Source organism: Corvus moneduloides, chromosome 9, assembly GCF_009650955.1.
Source record: "Corvus moneduloides isolate bCorMon1 chromosome 9, bCorMon1.pri, whole genome shotgun sequence".
Classification (NCBI taxonomy): Eukaryota; Metazoa; Chordata; class Aves; order Passeriformes; family Corvidae; genus Corvus; species Corvus moneduloides.
In genome coordinates, this window is record NC_045484.1 from 1620251 (window position 1) to 1636121 (window position 15871).

Genomic DNA, 15871 nt, shown 5'->3' on the forward strand with positions numbered 1-15871 from the left:
CTTAAGTCAGACTGTCGAAGCTCTGTAAATGCACAGCTCTAGGTGAGAAGGCAGTGACAGGCTGATAGCTGTGGGATGAGCAGGACAGCTGTGCCAGCGCTGAAGGGAGGACCTTAGCTCATGTGTTCTCTGATCGCTGGGCAGCTTGCAAGGCAGAAATTGGGATGGGTTTCTAAATAAAGCCTGTACAGTCTAGTCTCTCTTGCTTAAACCTCCACAGACCAAATTGATGTACTTGATTGTGGCAGGAAAAACTTTGATAGTGCTACCTGCTTTTGAGCTGTGGCTCTGAGCAGGCTGGATGTAGCAGCGGTTCCTGTGGTTGTGCAGATGCTTTGCTCAAAATGCTCTGCCCTGAGGAGGTTGTGGAGGGTTCTTGGGATCCTCTAAGTTTTGCAGCTGTGCTGCATGCTGCAGTTGTCTTGTAATAAAACCATGTCCTGTTATTAAGTGTGATGGAAGTTTGCTGTGGAGCACTTCCAGCTGCCAGGGCCCCATGAGCGTGACAATAACTACAAGGAAATGTCTGGGCTTGTCTTAAGCAATGAAAGAGCTAAAACCCCTTATTTCTGTTTGTCTTACCGGAACCTAATCTTGTATATCTTGTATACTTACTTTTTTTTTTTTTTTTATTTCTAGGAAGTGAAAATAATTCCCTTTACTTATACTATAAGGGCCTCTCAAAGACGCTGCTGACGTTCAAGTTTGACACAGTCAAAAGTGTCCTGGACAAGGACCGGAAAGAAGATGACACAAATGAGTTTGTGAGCGCTGTGTGCTGGAGGGCACTTCCAGATGGGGTAAGCTTTCTGCCCACATGCAGAAGGAATGCCTCCTGCTTTCTCACCAAATGGCCTTGGTGAGGGTTTGACTGCACTTGGTATTTCCCTGTTCATGGGAAAATTAAGGGTACTTGCAGGTCGTTGTGGGAACCCTGATGATTTGCAGGGTAACTGAAATGCTGGGGGAGAAGAGACTGCTGTGATCTTAACTCTTCCGCCTGGGTGTTAGAATTCCTCTATACGGCATCTGAAATCCCAGAAGCAGCATTGTTTTTTCTGGCACTTGATGGGTTTTTTTGGGGTGCATTAGTGAGGTTGTTGTTGCTTTAAGGATCGTTGTGGAGCCTTGTCTCAACATTCCTGTGTCTGTCTGGGTTTGCTCATTGGAACACAGCCTTCGTGTTTAGATGAGTAGATACGAAAAGGAGGTGAGTGCAGGCTGCAGTCACCTCGGTGTCTGTTCTAGTGACACTGAATTCACATCCCTGGCATGTGTGCTAATGTGGCAGGCAGACCTGATGCAGCTTTTGTGAGTCTTTCAGAACAGGACTGCTCTGGAGAACAAAACGCTGCTTTTGAATTCAGAGTGTTCTTGAAAAGCTTGCATAAACAAAATGGAGCAAGTAACTCTTTTATGTACAAGGTTTGCAGATCAGATTAATGGAACTGTTGGGAGAGGACAAAAAGGAGTTGATCTTAAATGCAGTCTTCAAAGTGGCTGAAGTGAAATGTTGGCTAATTGCTGTCCTGAGATGATGTGTTCACAAAGACAACACTTTGGAAGGGACACATCTACCAGTCTGCTTTCTGCATGTGCACACACTGCCCCAGAACCGGGATTCAGTTGTCACTGACACAAACTCACTTTGGATGGACACTTTCGAGCCAAAACTAAAATAAACCCACATGTCTGGAACTGCCCTTTGTGTTTAAAAGTAAGAAGTGGGCCATTGTGGTTTGAACAGGGAGCATGAGAGTCAGTGATGTAGGATCACCAGCTTCTTTCTGGCTGGGGATTTAGGAGGGCTTGGTATACACGTGTCTCAGGTGAAGCGTGGCTGTTTTAAGTTTGGAAATTTGTCTTTCTTCTGGATAAAAACATGCTGTGGGAACCCGTGTGTCCAGAAATGCCCTTCCTTGAACTGCCTTCACTTTAGTATTTGGATTGTCTTGCCCACTGCTTCTAGAGGCAATAACAGAGATGTCTCATCCTGGGGTCATGTCTGTTGCCATCCACTCCGTAACAGTCTTTTCTCTGATAAATGTGCTCTGATAGATCTTCTGCTTAAGTGGCTGAGAAACTTTTAAGCAGTCACCAAGGGCTGTCAAGCAATCCTTCATAATCAGGATGAAAAGTATTATACAAAAATGTAATAGTTAAATCAGGCCCGTCAAGATCTCACCAAATAATGTTCAGGCTTCACTCCATTAAGCAGCATTCAGAATCCGTGCTGTTCTGGTCTTTTTTTTTTCTCCAGCATTCATCTGCTTTTCCCCGGGCTGCTTCTAAATGAGCCTGTTTTTCCTGTGGCAGCCCCTGTACCTGGCTCTAGCTTTTAAAGAGAGCAGCAAAAAGCTGCCTGAGACTGGTTTTTGCCTCTGACTGTGGCACATACCAAGCAAGCCTCGCTTTCTTCTGCCAAGAGGCCTCAGTGTTTCCTTGCACCATATCTTTTCACTGATCCAGCTGCACATTCCTCTTCCTTTCTACTGGTGCAGCAGTCCTCTCTGACCTAATTGAGACTTTGCTCATGTTCTTAGGAAATTAAATTACTGCACAGCCAAAGGTCAGTTATGTCCACAAAGTCTTACTCAAATGATGAAACTCTCCTGTTCTCCATTTTGATAATGTTTCTTCAAGTTGTCACGATTTTTTTCAAATAAGCTTTGCATATACAGGCTTCCCTGCAAGCTGACATTTTTTTTTTCTGATGCTTAGCTGAACCAGAGAAGGCCTGTGCCTCGTAGTGCTGTCAGCATCTGCAGGATTCGGGGAACCCACAGCCTATTTCCAGCTTAATTACAATTTTGATCCTGGGTTGAGTCACTCTGCCTTAGTTTCCTAATTATAAGAATTGCCACCTGTACCTCTCACCACTGGCTGTGATCCCACGTCTCTGCTGAAGGACTATGTGTGTGGAAGCAGCTCCAGGCCAGCAGCTGTCTGGGAAACCTGCCCCAGATCCACAGGCAGCACAGTGAGCAAGTTTTAGAGTGCTGTGGGCACGCTGCTCTCCGTTCCTTGCTGGGCTGGTTCAAAGCACCTCGCTCGTCTCCATGCTGTGGTCACCAGGCAGCATCTTCAGTTTGTTCCTGGGGGTGGGAGATGCCAGCACAGCCTTTCCCCAGGGCTCCCCAGCAGAGCAGACTCTCGGTTTCTATACAGTGCTGTTCTCAAGGATTGTTCTTTAATTAACCTTTTGCGATGAGATGAGTAAGTTTCAGATCTGTCAGTTATCTTGGGAAGCATGAGTACATGTACTCCTTCACTTCGTGCACTTAAGTGCAAAATCTGAGATCCTAATTAAAACTTAACTAAAACTTTCAGATGAAATGTCATTGATTCTTTCTTAAATCTATTTTTATGTAATTCAGGCTTTTACTTCCTCCTGAGCCTAAGTCAATCTGTGCCAGCAGCCCTTGCCAGAACCCATCTTTTTATTTTTTCTCTTCTGCATTGCTTTTTCTTTGCTTACAAAGATGCAGAGACCTTTTTTCTGGAGCTGTCACCTTTCCAACTCAAAGGTCCAGCACCTCCTTCTCTTTACCTATATCAAAGCCATAATAAGGAAGAGAAATTATTCTCCCTAAGTGCTTAATTAGCGTTTTGAACCAGGTTTACTCAATTTTCAATTCATAAAAGTGTTTAGAAATAAGCACTAGCTTGTAGGTTAATTGTTCAGTTAGACTCTTTGGAAAAAGCCAGGCAAACAACAAGCCTCCCACCAGGCTGACTATGAAGCAAGCCTCTGATTCTTGCAGTGCTGTGTTTTGGACAAAGGTAAATAGGCTGTTGGATATTTTCTAAATAGCACCTACTTATTGTTTGTGGGGAAAACCATTTCTCCCTTCTTGTTTTATGCAAAAAGTTGATCGATATTTAAAAGAAGAGAAAGTTTCAGGGTACTTTTGGCCTAAGTGACTTGATAAACATGAGTTAGACATGGAGATGCTTTTCAGAACATTCCCTGGACCAAATCCTTTAATTTCCCAAGTCAAGGATTTTATAATATACCCATGCCATCCATTTTAACCAGCTTGATTTCAATCAAGGATCCGGTCTTGAGACTGAAAACAGCAGTCTTCTATTTTAGTAGCATGTAGACAGGGGATGCTCTTCAATGCAGGGATGCTCTTGCACAGGGAAAGGAGATTCTAGTAGTGGTAGTAGCTCCCTGCATTTAAGTGGGTAGAGGTGTCATCTGTCTTGGAAAGGTCACCACAGTTACGTCTGGGTATGCGGATCATGGCTGGAGGAGATTGGTTTGTGCTTTGCTTTCCCTTAGGTGTCCTACAGGATGTTTTCTCTTCCTTAAAGGGGACACCTGTTATTTGGACCTGCTCTGCCCTCTTGCAGAGTTTATGTGCCTCATATATGCTGTGTTAAATGATTGCACCTCAAGATTGCCTTTTCCCAGGCAGTTAGTGCTTCTCAGAAAGAAGCTGTTGAAAGAGAGACCAAGGCTGAACCTGCTCCCAGGACAGCAAAAAGGTATTACAGCAGAACACAGAAGGAAATTGATTATGTAGATTAAGCATGGCTCAATCTATCATAATCACTGTGAAGAAGCCATTTAATTTTGTACCTGTTTGCACAAGTATTCATTACTGCTGATAAGCAGGTTACCGGGGAAGGATTTCACAAGCAGAAATGTCGAGGCTTTGATACCAGTGAGGAGATGCAGATAAGAACAGGAGAAAGCCATGCAAATTAGCTTAGGTAAAGCTTAATGCACTTCTTTTTTTTTCTTTTTGGAGGAGTAAAGAAGGGAAATCCATTAAGAAGAGTGCTGCAGTCTTTAACCGAAGAGCAGGTGGGTGGTGGGATGTACTGGATGGGTGCAGAGGTCTCCTGGGAGGAAGGCTGCCAGTGGTAGGAAAGCATCTCCTCCACCTGAGTAGAAATCCATGTATGTGTTTTCTCACTTCATCACTCCTCCAAAGTAATTTAAATTGATGGGGGGGTTCTCAAAGCAGTCACCTAACCATGGGTGAGAGAAGGCAGCTCTGGAACTCCATGCTTCAGGTTGGCTTTGGGCATTGCCTTATGATGGAAGTATCTTCATAATTAGCCCTACAGGTCTGAACTTCTGTTTGTTAATCTAAGAGGATGAAATATTCCCTTCAAATAGGTTTTTCGTGCATCTTTTCAGAAAACAAGCTTTTCTTCTGTTTATTTTTCCTTTCTTTTGAATATTCAGCTTTGTTTCTTAATGGTGTCTGGCTTGGATTCTTTAAATAGAAACCTATAATTGTAGCACTGTAAGTTAGTCACTTAATAGGGCTGCAGTCTTGTTCACTGATGAAAAGTAGCCATCCTTTGTTTCCCAGTAGCCTTATAAATGGTACACAGTGTACACAGGAGCTAGTCAGGGGCTCTTGTAATTTACAATCAGCAAATTGGCTCCCTTCACAGGAATTAATTTAGCCAATACAAATTATTTCAGGAAGTGATTCATTGCCACTTAAAAGCCCTAATTAATTTGGGTGACTTATGAACATTAAAAATGAAACCTCCTTTGTCATTCCCAAGTAACCAAATGCTAATTCAGTGTCATTCTTAAGTAACTTGTATCAGCTGTAACTATATCTCTTGTAGCTTGAAGTACAAATTCCAATGGGACTTTGGGGGGAGAACAAGTAGCACTTCATACTTCATTGTTTCTCTTTGCTGCTGAAATTTTAAAGTCTCAAAATTGGTAAGAATTTTGACTTCCAGCTACAACTCTGTGGTGTTTTATTTTTACATCATCCTTAACTTACCTGTTCAGATGTCAGGAAATAGCCAGGTAGAAACCTAAAGTTTAGGAGATAAATGCCTGCCTGGAGTGATCAGACCCCAGCTGCCCCGTGCCTGCCTCTGATACCAGCTGTGCCACAGGTCACAGCATGAGGTATTTTCTGGAAGGGCATCTGCTGTTTTCTGACTCATCCTTTCTTTGCTAGACCAGGACTGGCCTGTAGCATTTGTGTGCAGCATCTCCCAAGTTTGTGTCCTTGCACATTATCCTCCAGTGCAGTCCCACACCACTGCTTCATGCTGGAAACACAGAGGTCTTCATTCTTGTGCTTGAAATGCACAGCAGTTTGTGGAAGGCTGAGAACGATCAGCTTCTAAAAAACACAAGATGTGGCTTTGATCGGGTTTATTCTACTGGGTTTTTTTCTCCCCCACCTGAAAGTCTTCAAAGGCTTTTCTCCCTCCTGTGAAAGCTGTCTGATCCCCATAGCCTGCATGCTGCAAGGCTCACAGCTGTCTGTGTGATGGCTTCCCACTCCTCTTGACATGCCCTCTGCTCTCTGGCCATTGGCAATGCTTTAAACACAGAGTTTTCTTTGACTTTTATTTTGCGCTTTCCTTAGGTAGTAAACGTATTTGATTTCTCTTCCATCTACCTTTTTCATGTCTACTGCTCCCTTACTCATTTGAAAATCTAAAATTTAAAAGCAAATGGAACTCAGAACATCAGAAGATACGTCATATGTGCTTCATTTCCCCTCCCCAGATTTTAGCATATTAGTTATGTGTGCCAACACACATTGTATATACTGGTTTATGTGCTGCTTGAAAACTAATTCCTTATGCAGAATAATTTCTACTTGCAGATAAAAGATGGCACAAGGTAAGTATGTATGATCCTTTGTGCTGAACATGCTCATATCCTTTCATCTCCATATCTCTTCAAATGTTCTATTCTGGGCTCTATTTTTTCTGTGGCTAAGGAGAATTAATTAAAAAATACTCAGGTGACTAACAATATTTTCTTCCCTGTCAAAAACCTTGGAGTCAAAGTGTGGAGAACTTTGGGGGGGGGGGGGGGGGGGAAGAAATCATACTCTTCTTATTAACAGTTTGTGCATTATATTGAAATCTCAGTCTGTTGGCACCTCGATCCATGTGAAAGACCATCTTGATAATGTGATTATGCAAATGACCGACTTTATGAGGAAGTGTTTAATTTTGAGAGTTCTGCAGAAGAAGAAAAATACTGGTAAATGTTCTTTCCTTACTGTCTCCTCCCTGGCTGCAGGGTACCCTCTGAGCTTCCTCCCAGTGAGGACATGACCACACCACTGCCACAGGGGTGAAGGGAGCCAGGAGAGTCCACTGTGCTCCTCCTGCCTAGGGTGTTTGGGGGCAAAAACTTCTATTGCACCATTTATGTTGCTGTTTCAGGGCTCAGGGTGGCACAGGAGCAGTGGCTGGTACCTGTGCTAACTCTTCCTTTCCAAGATGCAGAGCAGCTGCCCGTGCCACCGCGGAGGACACGGGGGCTGAGTCTGGCACTTCTGCTCATCTCTGGAAGTTCAGGTCCCCTGCGGTACTGCAGCACTCTGATATCATCGTAGCTTCTATTTTAAGAATAGCTTCTTTAAGAAATGTAGGTGGCTCGGGTTTTTCTTCTTTGTTGGTTTTAACTTTTACATTTGCAAACTCAGTTTCTCTCCTTCTGCAAGGTGAGGCACTTTTTTTTTTTCCCTTGCATAATCACAGAAAATGGCTGCAGCGTCAAAGTCCATCTGTTTCCTGAATGAAGACAGTATTTACTCTTTCAGACTTTTACAGATGATATTTGCTCATCAGTGCATCTCTTCTAATGTCGAGCGGAGTAGAGAGCGAGCTGTAGATGGAACTGAGGTCCTTCTTATGGGAGTCACCTTTCTAGACTGAGTGAATGACATAGTGGCCAACATAACTGAGTGCTGTTGACATTACAGTTCCAGTAGGTGATCCCAGTGGTGCAGCTGTAGAGATAATGGATTGCAGATCATTGCTGGTGCAAGCAGAGGTCTGAGCAGGCACTTGCTGTTTCCTAAGCTTTAAAAAATAAGAGCATCCCAATGCAATTGCAAATCACACTGCTGTGTTACACACAGTGAGCTGGGGATGCAAAGAAGTCTCTCTGTAGCTGTTGTTAAACTTCTAAGTGGATGTTTTTTTCCTGTGGGCACTCAGCTGCTTTAGTAACCATCAATTCTTTATTCAAGTATCAGTTTTATGACAGATGAACCGGAGTCAGGGATTCACATGGAACCTGGACTTCATTCCCGACTCCATCCTCAGCTTGCTACTGAATCATCGTGTTGCAAGGTGCAGCAGTATGTGTCATGGGGCCCTTACATAAGCTATGTCCCAAACAGCACAACTGCAAAGAGAATTATTTGTGTTACTCATACTGGGTTGGAGAGAAAAAAAAAGAGCAGGTTTGTATTCAGAGAGAGCACTTGCTTTTAGAATTAAATGATTGGACAACTGTATTCCCTTTCCACCCAGTCTCAGCAGTGCTGCTGTTGGGCCCCCTGGTCTGGACTCTGATATGTACCCTGTTGGGCTCTAAAGCCACTGATTAAATAATTGATCAGGCTGTTGTAAGGTTTGGGGGGTTTTCACATGATGCCTGGAAAGCTATTTATCATGAAGTGTAAGCTTCTCTCTTACCATGCCTTTTCTTAGCAATGTGCCTTTGGCATTTCAGCCACTGTGGGAATTAGAGGTGGCAGCAGTGCTCTCTCTGCCCTCCTACAGCCCTTAGCCTTTGGGCAGGAAGGCTCATTCCTAGTATTTTTTGGGGGGAGTCTTACAATCACAGTATCATGGAGTAGTTCAGGTAGGAAGGCACATTTAGAGACCATCAGTAAACACAAACACCTTCCATGAGAGCAGGTTGCTCAAAGTCCCATCCAACCTGGCCTTGAACACTCCCAGGGATGGGGCTTCCACCACATCTCTGAACAATCTGTGCCAGTGCCTCACCACCCTCATTAGAAAAAAACTTCTTCATTATATCTGTTCTAAATTGACCCTCTTTCAATTTAAAACCATTCACCCTTGTCCTGTTGCAACAGGCCCTACTAAAGTGTTTGTCCCCATCTTTCTTATAGGTTCCTTTTGAGTGCTGGAAGGCTGCAGTAAAGTCTTCCTGGAGCCTTCTCTTCTCCAAGCTGAACAACCCCACCTGTCCTCACAGGAGAGGTGTTCCACCCCTCTAATCGGCTTTGTGGCCTCCCCTGGACCCACTGTATATGATGTGTAGTGTCCTGGAGCAGAGCCCCTGAAAGCAGTAGGTCACAGCAGGGTCCTGGCAAGTTCTGTAGGTACTGAGCCAAAATTGCCTGATCTCAAGCTCCGACTAAAGCTGGTTTCCTCTGAGTCAGAGCATCTCCTGCACGAGCAGCCTTTGCTTTACTTTCCACTGCTAGGCTCATGCTGGCTTTTTTCTGTGTGAAGTGCCATCTGCTGAAGTCCCTGGCTGGCACAAAGTGCCAGTGAGATGAGGTCTGAGTGCCGGGGGCCGATAGCCGTCGGGCAGTATTCAGTGTGCTGCAAAGCAGATGAAGGGGCTCACTGAAGAAAGGAGCTGCAGGGGTAGAGCTGTGTGTCCCAACACTTACTGCTAAAGGAGGACTTCGGTTTCAGAGCAGCAAGACCAAAGCTAGCATGAGGCAGGCTTTGAAATGCCATTGGCATTGGGCTGAAGGCACTGCCTCTGAAGCCAGCTTCCATGTAGATGCAGAATTCCCCCACAAGGATGGTGGTCTGCTGTCACTGCTGTTTGAATTTGGTTTATAACCTCATTCCCTCTAACAAGTGACACTGCTTCAATTAAAGTCAAAACAACCTCACAATATTGTGTTTTTCTTTTTTCTTTTCCCCATTCTTCAGTGCTAATATTGATGGCAAATCCTGCCAGGCCACCACCATTCAGCAGTCACAATTCATGAGCTGCATCAACCTTTTGCTCTAGCACTCCTAATTAAGCAATTCTAATGACAGGATTTAATGTTTTTACAGAGTCTAAATGAAGTGGAAAAAATATGAACTGATTTTTTTCCTTTCCAGCACAAGATTTTGATCAGATAACTTAACCTCTGGGTGAAATGGAAGTAGGAGCATTTATGCATAGGTGGTTTTCTCTGCAAAAGCTTTACTTTATGTACGTCTGTGCATTAATAGAGTTACTGCTTGGCTTTGGGTATCCATTCTGAAAGTTTTTGTGTGCTCTCTGCCCTTCTGTTGTCAGTACCAAAGCCCCAAAGCCTTTTGAAATGCACTACCTTGTGACCAGCTTAATGCCAATTGCGTTGCATGTTAATAAAGCAAGAATAAAGGCTTACAAAAACAACTGCTTAGACTGATTTTCTAACAGCAACACAATTGGTATCCTTTTAACCTATTTAAATTTCTTTTGGTGGTGTTCTGCTCTAATTCTAGGTAATGCTTGATGAGCTAGGTATGTGCACAGAGTGAAAATGGTCGCTTCTTTGAAGGCAATCTTCTGTCTGAATTGAAACTACGTGATATGTAATTAGGAGGCATAATTGTTTCATATAGGTTACAGACAGGATTATAATAATCAGTCTTTTGTAAGGAAGAGAAAGCCAGTATGACAGGAAGGTTATGTTTAGTAATGTAATGAGTGCCTCTTTGACAGAAATGGCACTGTTAAATTTGGGGTTGCGCAGCTGACGGGAGTTCACCCTCGCACAAGGTGTTGGGAATTCTGCGAGGGAAGTGCTGCTTTAAATAATAATGTCTCTTATGGTATTGTATGTCATAATCACTTCCAAAATGCTTATCTAGTTGCTAAAGCCAGACAGAAGTGAGCTGTTTGGTGCAGTACTGGATTTCTTAGTTTTACTGTTCTATGTCTGAAGTGAATATTAAGTTAAGCAGAGAGGTGTAGCTGGGGCAGCCTGAGGAGCTGCAGATGAGGCAGAGCATTGTTTCCCAAGTATTTATAATAATGAGAGATACTATATGCAATATTGCATATACTGGGAAGAAAGTTTGGTTCAGATCCATTAAATAAGGAAAGAAAAAAGTTCCTTTTACCTGTAATCTGCAGATAGCACATAAATTAACTGCAGGAGGAGGAGGAGAAGCTACGTCCCTCCTCACTACCCACGCTGGCAGAGGCTCGGCATCGCCAGCCAAGAACCCTCGTGTTAATCAGGCACTCATGATTCTTTCTTCCTAGTTTCTAGGCTGATCAATTGAGACCTCGTTGCCTTTTTTCTTCCAAGAAAGACCTTCTACAAAGCAGATTGCTCTGGCTAAGTTTCTTCCAACCCCTAAATAACAGCAAGCTGCTCTAGTTTGGGGAGTGTGTGCTTGGGGGATATCTTGACTTGTTTAGAGTGAAATATCCTTGATTAAAATAGGTTAATAGTTCTCTGCATGTCTTGCTTCACAAATTGCACAGCATTTGAAAAGATAAATTTGGGCCAGCAGAAGTAACAAAAAAAGAGAGAAAACTACTTGAAAGTGAAATACAAATGTCCTTATTTAATACAAAGGGATTCAGCTCGCTGTTGGCTTTCTGGTTTTTCCCTGGTTCATGCTTGCTTGACAATGCAACAGAAGAAACGTAAATTGTTGGGAGACACATGGAAAAAAAACCCACATGATTGTTGGGAAATTGGAAGTAGAGTGGGAGTTAGCAGCTTATGAAACTTTTCCTCTGGTGTTACAGCAGGCAGCAGCCAGCATTGGGAGCTTGGGAGTTTCTTTGTTTCGAAACTTCAGAATGTGTATATTTAGCTTTCCAAAAGCAAGCAAAGAAAAATCACTCTGAGGCTCAGAAGTTTGTTTAAGAAAACTCCTGCTTTGGAGATTCCTTTCAGATAGATGTTTGCTAGGTGTGCTGTTTCAGGGTGAAGGCATGCAGTTTGGCCACGGCTCTCCCAGCGTATCCTGAGTGTGAACTCAGACCCTTTCCATGCCTCCTGGCCACCCTCTGCAGCCCTCCCTCCTCTTCCTGCCGTAGTGCTCCTGGTTTTCCCTCAACAGCAGAGATGTCTGAGCATGGCTGCGGGGCCAAGGACAGTCTCCTCTTAAGCCCACCACTAAATTTTTGGATTTTGCTATTCATTGTGAACCTATGACTTACCATTCTGGAGTGAGATGGGGAGCTAAGAAAAACTTACTTTTGCACAGGTTTTGACGTTTCTGCTGTTTTCCTTTGCAAACAAATTTGAGGTAGGTTTGTGATGTATTTTCAGTCAGGCTGGAGCTTCTGTATTGATTTCAGATAACACATGAATACAGAATTTGAGCCTAGCTCATCACACATCAAAGTTAATGAAGTAATGACTGTGACACCAAACGCCAGTGTCTCTGCCTCTCCTTATCCTCACAAACACACACTGTGTATGTGCTCTGTGTTTGGCTTTTTTTATTTTAGAGGCCGTTTCGTTATACAGTCCTATATCTCTTCCTTGGATGGTGTAGGTAGGGCAGGACATGATAATGTGGGAGATTTTCTACTGCTGTTTGTAACAGCACATGTAAGTTTGCTGTGACAAGAAGTAAGTTGAGTAGTCCTGACAGAGGACAGTTATTTTTATTTTCTTATATCCCCTGTATTTTGTTCTGTATTTCTCCCCATCTCTGCTCTGAAACGTTTTAAGCACCATCAGACTCGGAGAAAAGCAGAGAGTACTGGCCACGTGCTCCAGCTCTGTGGTGTCTATTGAGGAATGAGTCAACAGCAGCATCTCTTCAGAAAGAATATCTAAAATCAAAGGGAGGATGAAGCAGATTAGCAAAAAAAAAAAGAAAAGTGTTTGTCTTCCATCGCCCTTTGTCAGCAAAGGTGGGGTTTGTATTCTAATATTTATGTAGCTGAAGGATATTAGAAAATCAGAGGTACTGTGGTGCAACACAAGGGGTTTTGTTCATTCCTATTATCTCAATAGGTAATTCTTTTCTTTATATACTTGAGTCTTTTTCTTTTTTTTCTATTAGTGCCATTGGTAGCTTAATGGATTTCTTGATTGTTGAGCTCTTCTTTTTGATGCAGTATTGTTAGTCTTAGCATGCATTCAGAGTGACAGGGAGCATTAAAAACAGTCATTTCCATTTGAGATATCTAGAGATAATTTTTTATAGCCACTGTGTGAAAATAACTTGAACAGTAGCAGAATTATCTATTGTAAGAGAGATGATTTTACTTGTGAATTGGGTTTAAAGATAAAATCTGCCTACTTCCTGAGTCATGGATTTCCTATTCATTGCTCTGTTAAATTTAATCGGGAGCAAGACTTAATCCAGAACAAAGATGATTGAATTGCTCTTAAACAGTGATGTAGAACATTACCCAGATCTCACTTCAGTCTCGCAGTGCTGAAAAATCACAACCACGAGAGAGTTGCTTGTGAGTACATTACACAAAGAGAGATGCTTTTTATTCATTTGCTGGCTCATTAGAAAGTAAAATGCTTTCTGGCTTTTAGAATAAAGTCGTTAGGGGGTGTAGTACAGGATGGGTTAAATCTGTGTAATGGATTAGCTGGAAATTACTTTGGCATGCAGTGAAAAGGCTCACTCGACCTGCAAAAGCCTCTGATGGCTTTAAGTTCTGCCATTAACTGAGCTGCTCCTGGGTTTGTGCAGTAGCCAGGATGGACAGTGAAGTACCTTAATGCAGCTTTGATGCCTCTTTGAGAAGCCAGAGGAGGACAAGCTCCAGCACTGGGCAGTGTGTCCAGCAGAGCCGCAGCACGATCCACTGCTCCCCTTTGCTGCTAGCCCCAAGTGCTCACTGCCCATAACAACAAGAACATGCTTTCTAGAATTCCTGTCTTTTTCTAACCTCTTGTTTTCCACCAGGAAGTGTGTAGACCTATAAGGTCATCCTAAATCTCCAGCCTGGAACAGAGTTACGATATCGGCTGGTTTTTGCTCTTTGAGGGCAACGAGAGAGCATGGGGGGGAAGCAGCCAATTAAAGGATTTCCAGGCGGTGACATGGGAACTTGACAACCCCTCTGTTCATTTCAGGGCTCTTACCTGACAGTGGACTGTTACCAGTGGAGTTTGGGAGCTGGCATTGCTTATTTCAGATGCACGTACCTCATTTAAAATAATTTCTAACAAAAGGGGAGGGGGTCAGGGAGTGGTGAAGCAGCATCTTGCTGTGGGGATGCTGGCAGGCAATACACCACTGGCAAGCTGTTCCCTGGAGTTTAGCAGTGAATTCAAGGCCAAGAAATTCAGGGACTTATTAATGACACTGCAGCTCCAGGCCCTGCTGTTGGCTGGCAGTCACTGAGCACCGTTTAAGGCTTTCGGGCATGTGAGTGTGCCCCGTGCAGCATCTCTTTCTTGTGGTTAGAATGACTTTGACCTTCTGAGTTAAACTTTTCCACTTAATGATATTTTCCTATTATGTGAATCTTCTCTTCTTCAGCTTATTTGCATGCCTTACATCATGTTTCATTTAGCATTTGATACAGTCAGGAGCCCAGGATAAAAGACACTATATAAAAGGCTGGTGTAATCATGAAATTTTCTAGGACTGGAAGCTGCTGGGACCCTTTGGGTCCAGTCATGGGCAAAATAAATATTTTTTGTCCACTGTTGCAGTCTTCCTAGAGCAAAGTGGAGGTCTCTGTCTGCTTTAGGACAGCCAACTAAATCAGATCGTTCCCCTCCTTACACGTGTGTTATCCTGCAGTGTGCTGAGAGAGAGCTCCTGCAGCATCCTCAGCTGCAATGTCCTACCACGTGGGGAGAGCCCTTGGGCAGGATTTTGTTTGCAGCATCCAGAGCTAAGTATAATTGCCAAGTGTTAATCCAGCTCAGTAGGTTAGAGCAAGACTGTAATCATAGTTACTGGGTTTGGTATTAAGATGCTCTTTTTTTAAAGTTCTGGTTAGGTTTAGCAAACTGGTTGTAGAGGTGATTGCATTCTGGTTGGAGGGATGTGCATGAGTGGAGCAGGCCACACATCCTGAGGTTTCCCTCCTCTCTCCATTCTTGCTGCTTCAAGAAACAGTCATTTGCTTTAAAGTCAGGTTTGCAGCTTTGATTGAAAATGACTCTGCAAAACCCCATCAGAACTGTTCATGCCACAGAGTCACTTAAGAAAAAAATAATTCTAAAAGGCACCTTGAAATGTATGAACTCCCTGGGATGCCAGGGGCCATCGCCTGTGGTTTGCTGGTGTCCCCAGGTAGGACCCAGTAAATCTTTGTCTACCCAAAGAGCCTAGAAAAAAAGGAAAGAAAGGATGGAATTGTGCTGTCTGAGGTTTGGGAATGATTATTAAGTGCTGGCCCACTGCCTGACAGCTGTCGTGGGTTTGCAGAAGTGAGACAGATCTGGGAGAGGCAGCTGCAGTTGTATAGCTGGGAAGTTGGGCTTCTAATTGCTAATTAAAGTTAACCATTTGCATTTGGGGCTTTCCTTTTTGAAGGACAACATCATATTGCACAAGAAACTGCTAGTGTTGTGTATTTATAGCACAACCAGACTGGCAACTTGGTCTTGCTGCCTTGCTGGTACATCTGTATTTCACCTACTGCCTACTTTTGCTTTCCCATCTGTATTTTTTATGACTTCTGTCCTGACAGCCCTTGTTCTCCTAGTCCTTGACTCCCCTCCTGTGCAGACATATGATCCCGTAACGTTTTCCTTTTTTGTCTTTATAAACAATAGGCAAGCAGTCTGATAGCGTAAGTCCAAAGTCAAGGGAGCTTTGCAGATTCAACTTGACAGCTCCTCTCTGAATTATTTAAAAGCCATAAACAAAAGAAAGCCCGTCGACAGCTTCAGGTGGCTTCTCCTCTAGCATTGTGGAGAATGCCTGATAGGTGAACTCAGCTAATTTTGCCCATTTAAATCTATGGGATTTAGTAGAATAGCAAATGCAATTAGAATTCAGGGGCTGCCTCCTGGTATTCCTTAGGGGAAGGTAAGTTGCAGGGAGGTGAATGAGCAAGTTGAGGAGAGGGAAAGTTGGAAGGTGAATGAAAGAATAGAGAATTTTTGTCTAGTATGAATTGTGCGTTGAGTTTGGATGGCTTTTTTCCCTTTCACAATCAATGAACTCGTCTTAAGACATCCTGTATTTGCTTCTGACTTTA

General features: G+C 43.3%; 1 protein-coding gene and 1 non-coding gene across 3 annotated transcripts in view; both read left to right on the plus strand.

The window, feature by feature from the left end:
- COP1 (COP1 E3 ubiquitin ligase) overlaps positions 1–15871 on the plus strand; it is a 126184-nt gene that overhangs the window by 91957 nt on the left and 18356 nt on the right. For both annotated transcript variants that reach the window (XM_032117768.1, XM_032117769.1), the window contains exon 18: positions 640–800. In XM_032117768.1, coding sequence (XP_031973659.1) covers positions 640–800 — 161 coding nt within the window. The remainder of the gene's footprint in view (positions 1–639; positions 801–15871) is intronic.
- On the plus strand, positions 14301–14445 carry LOC116448466. Its single transcript, XR_004241961.1, has one exon.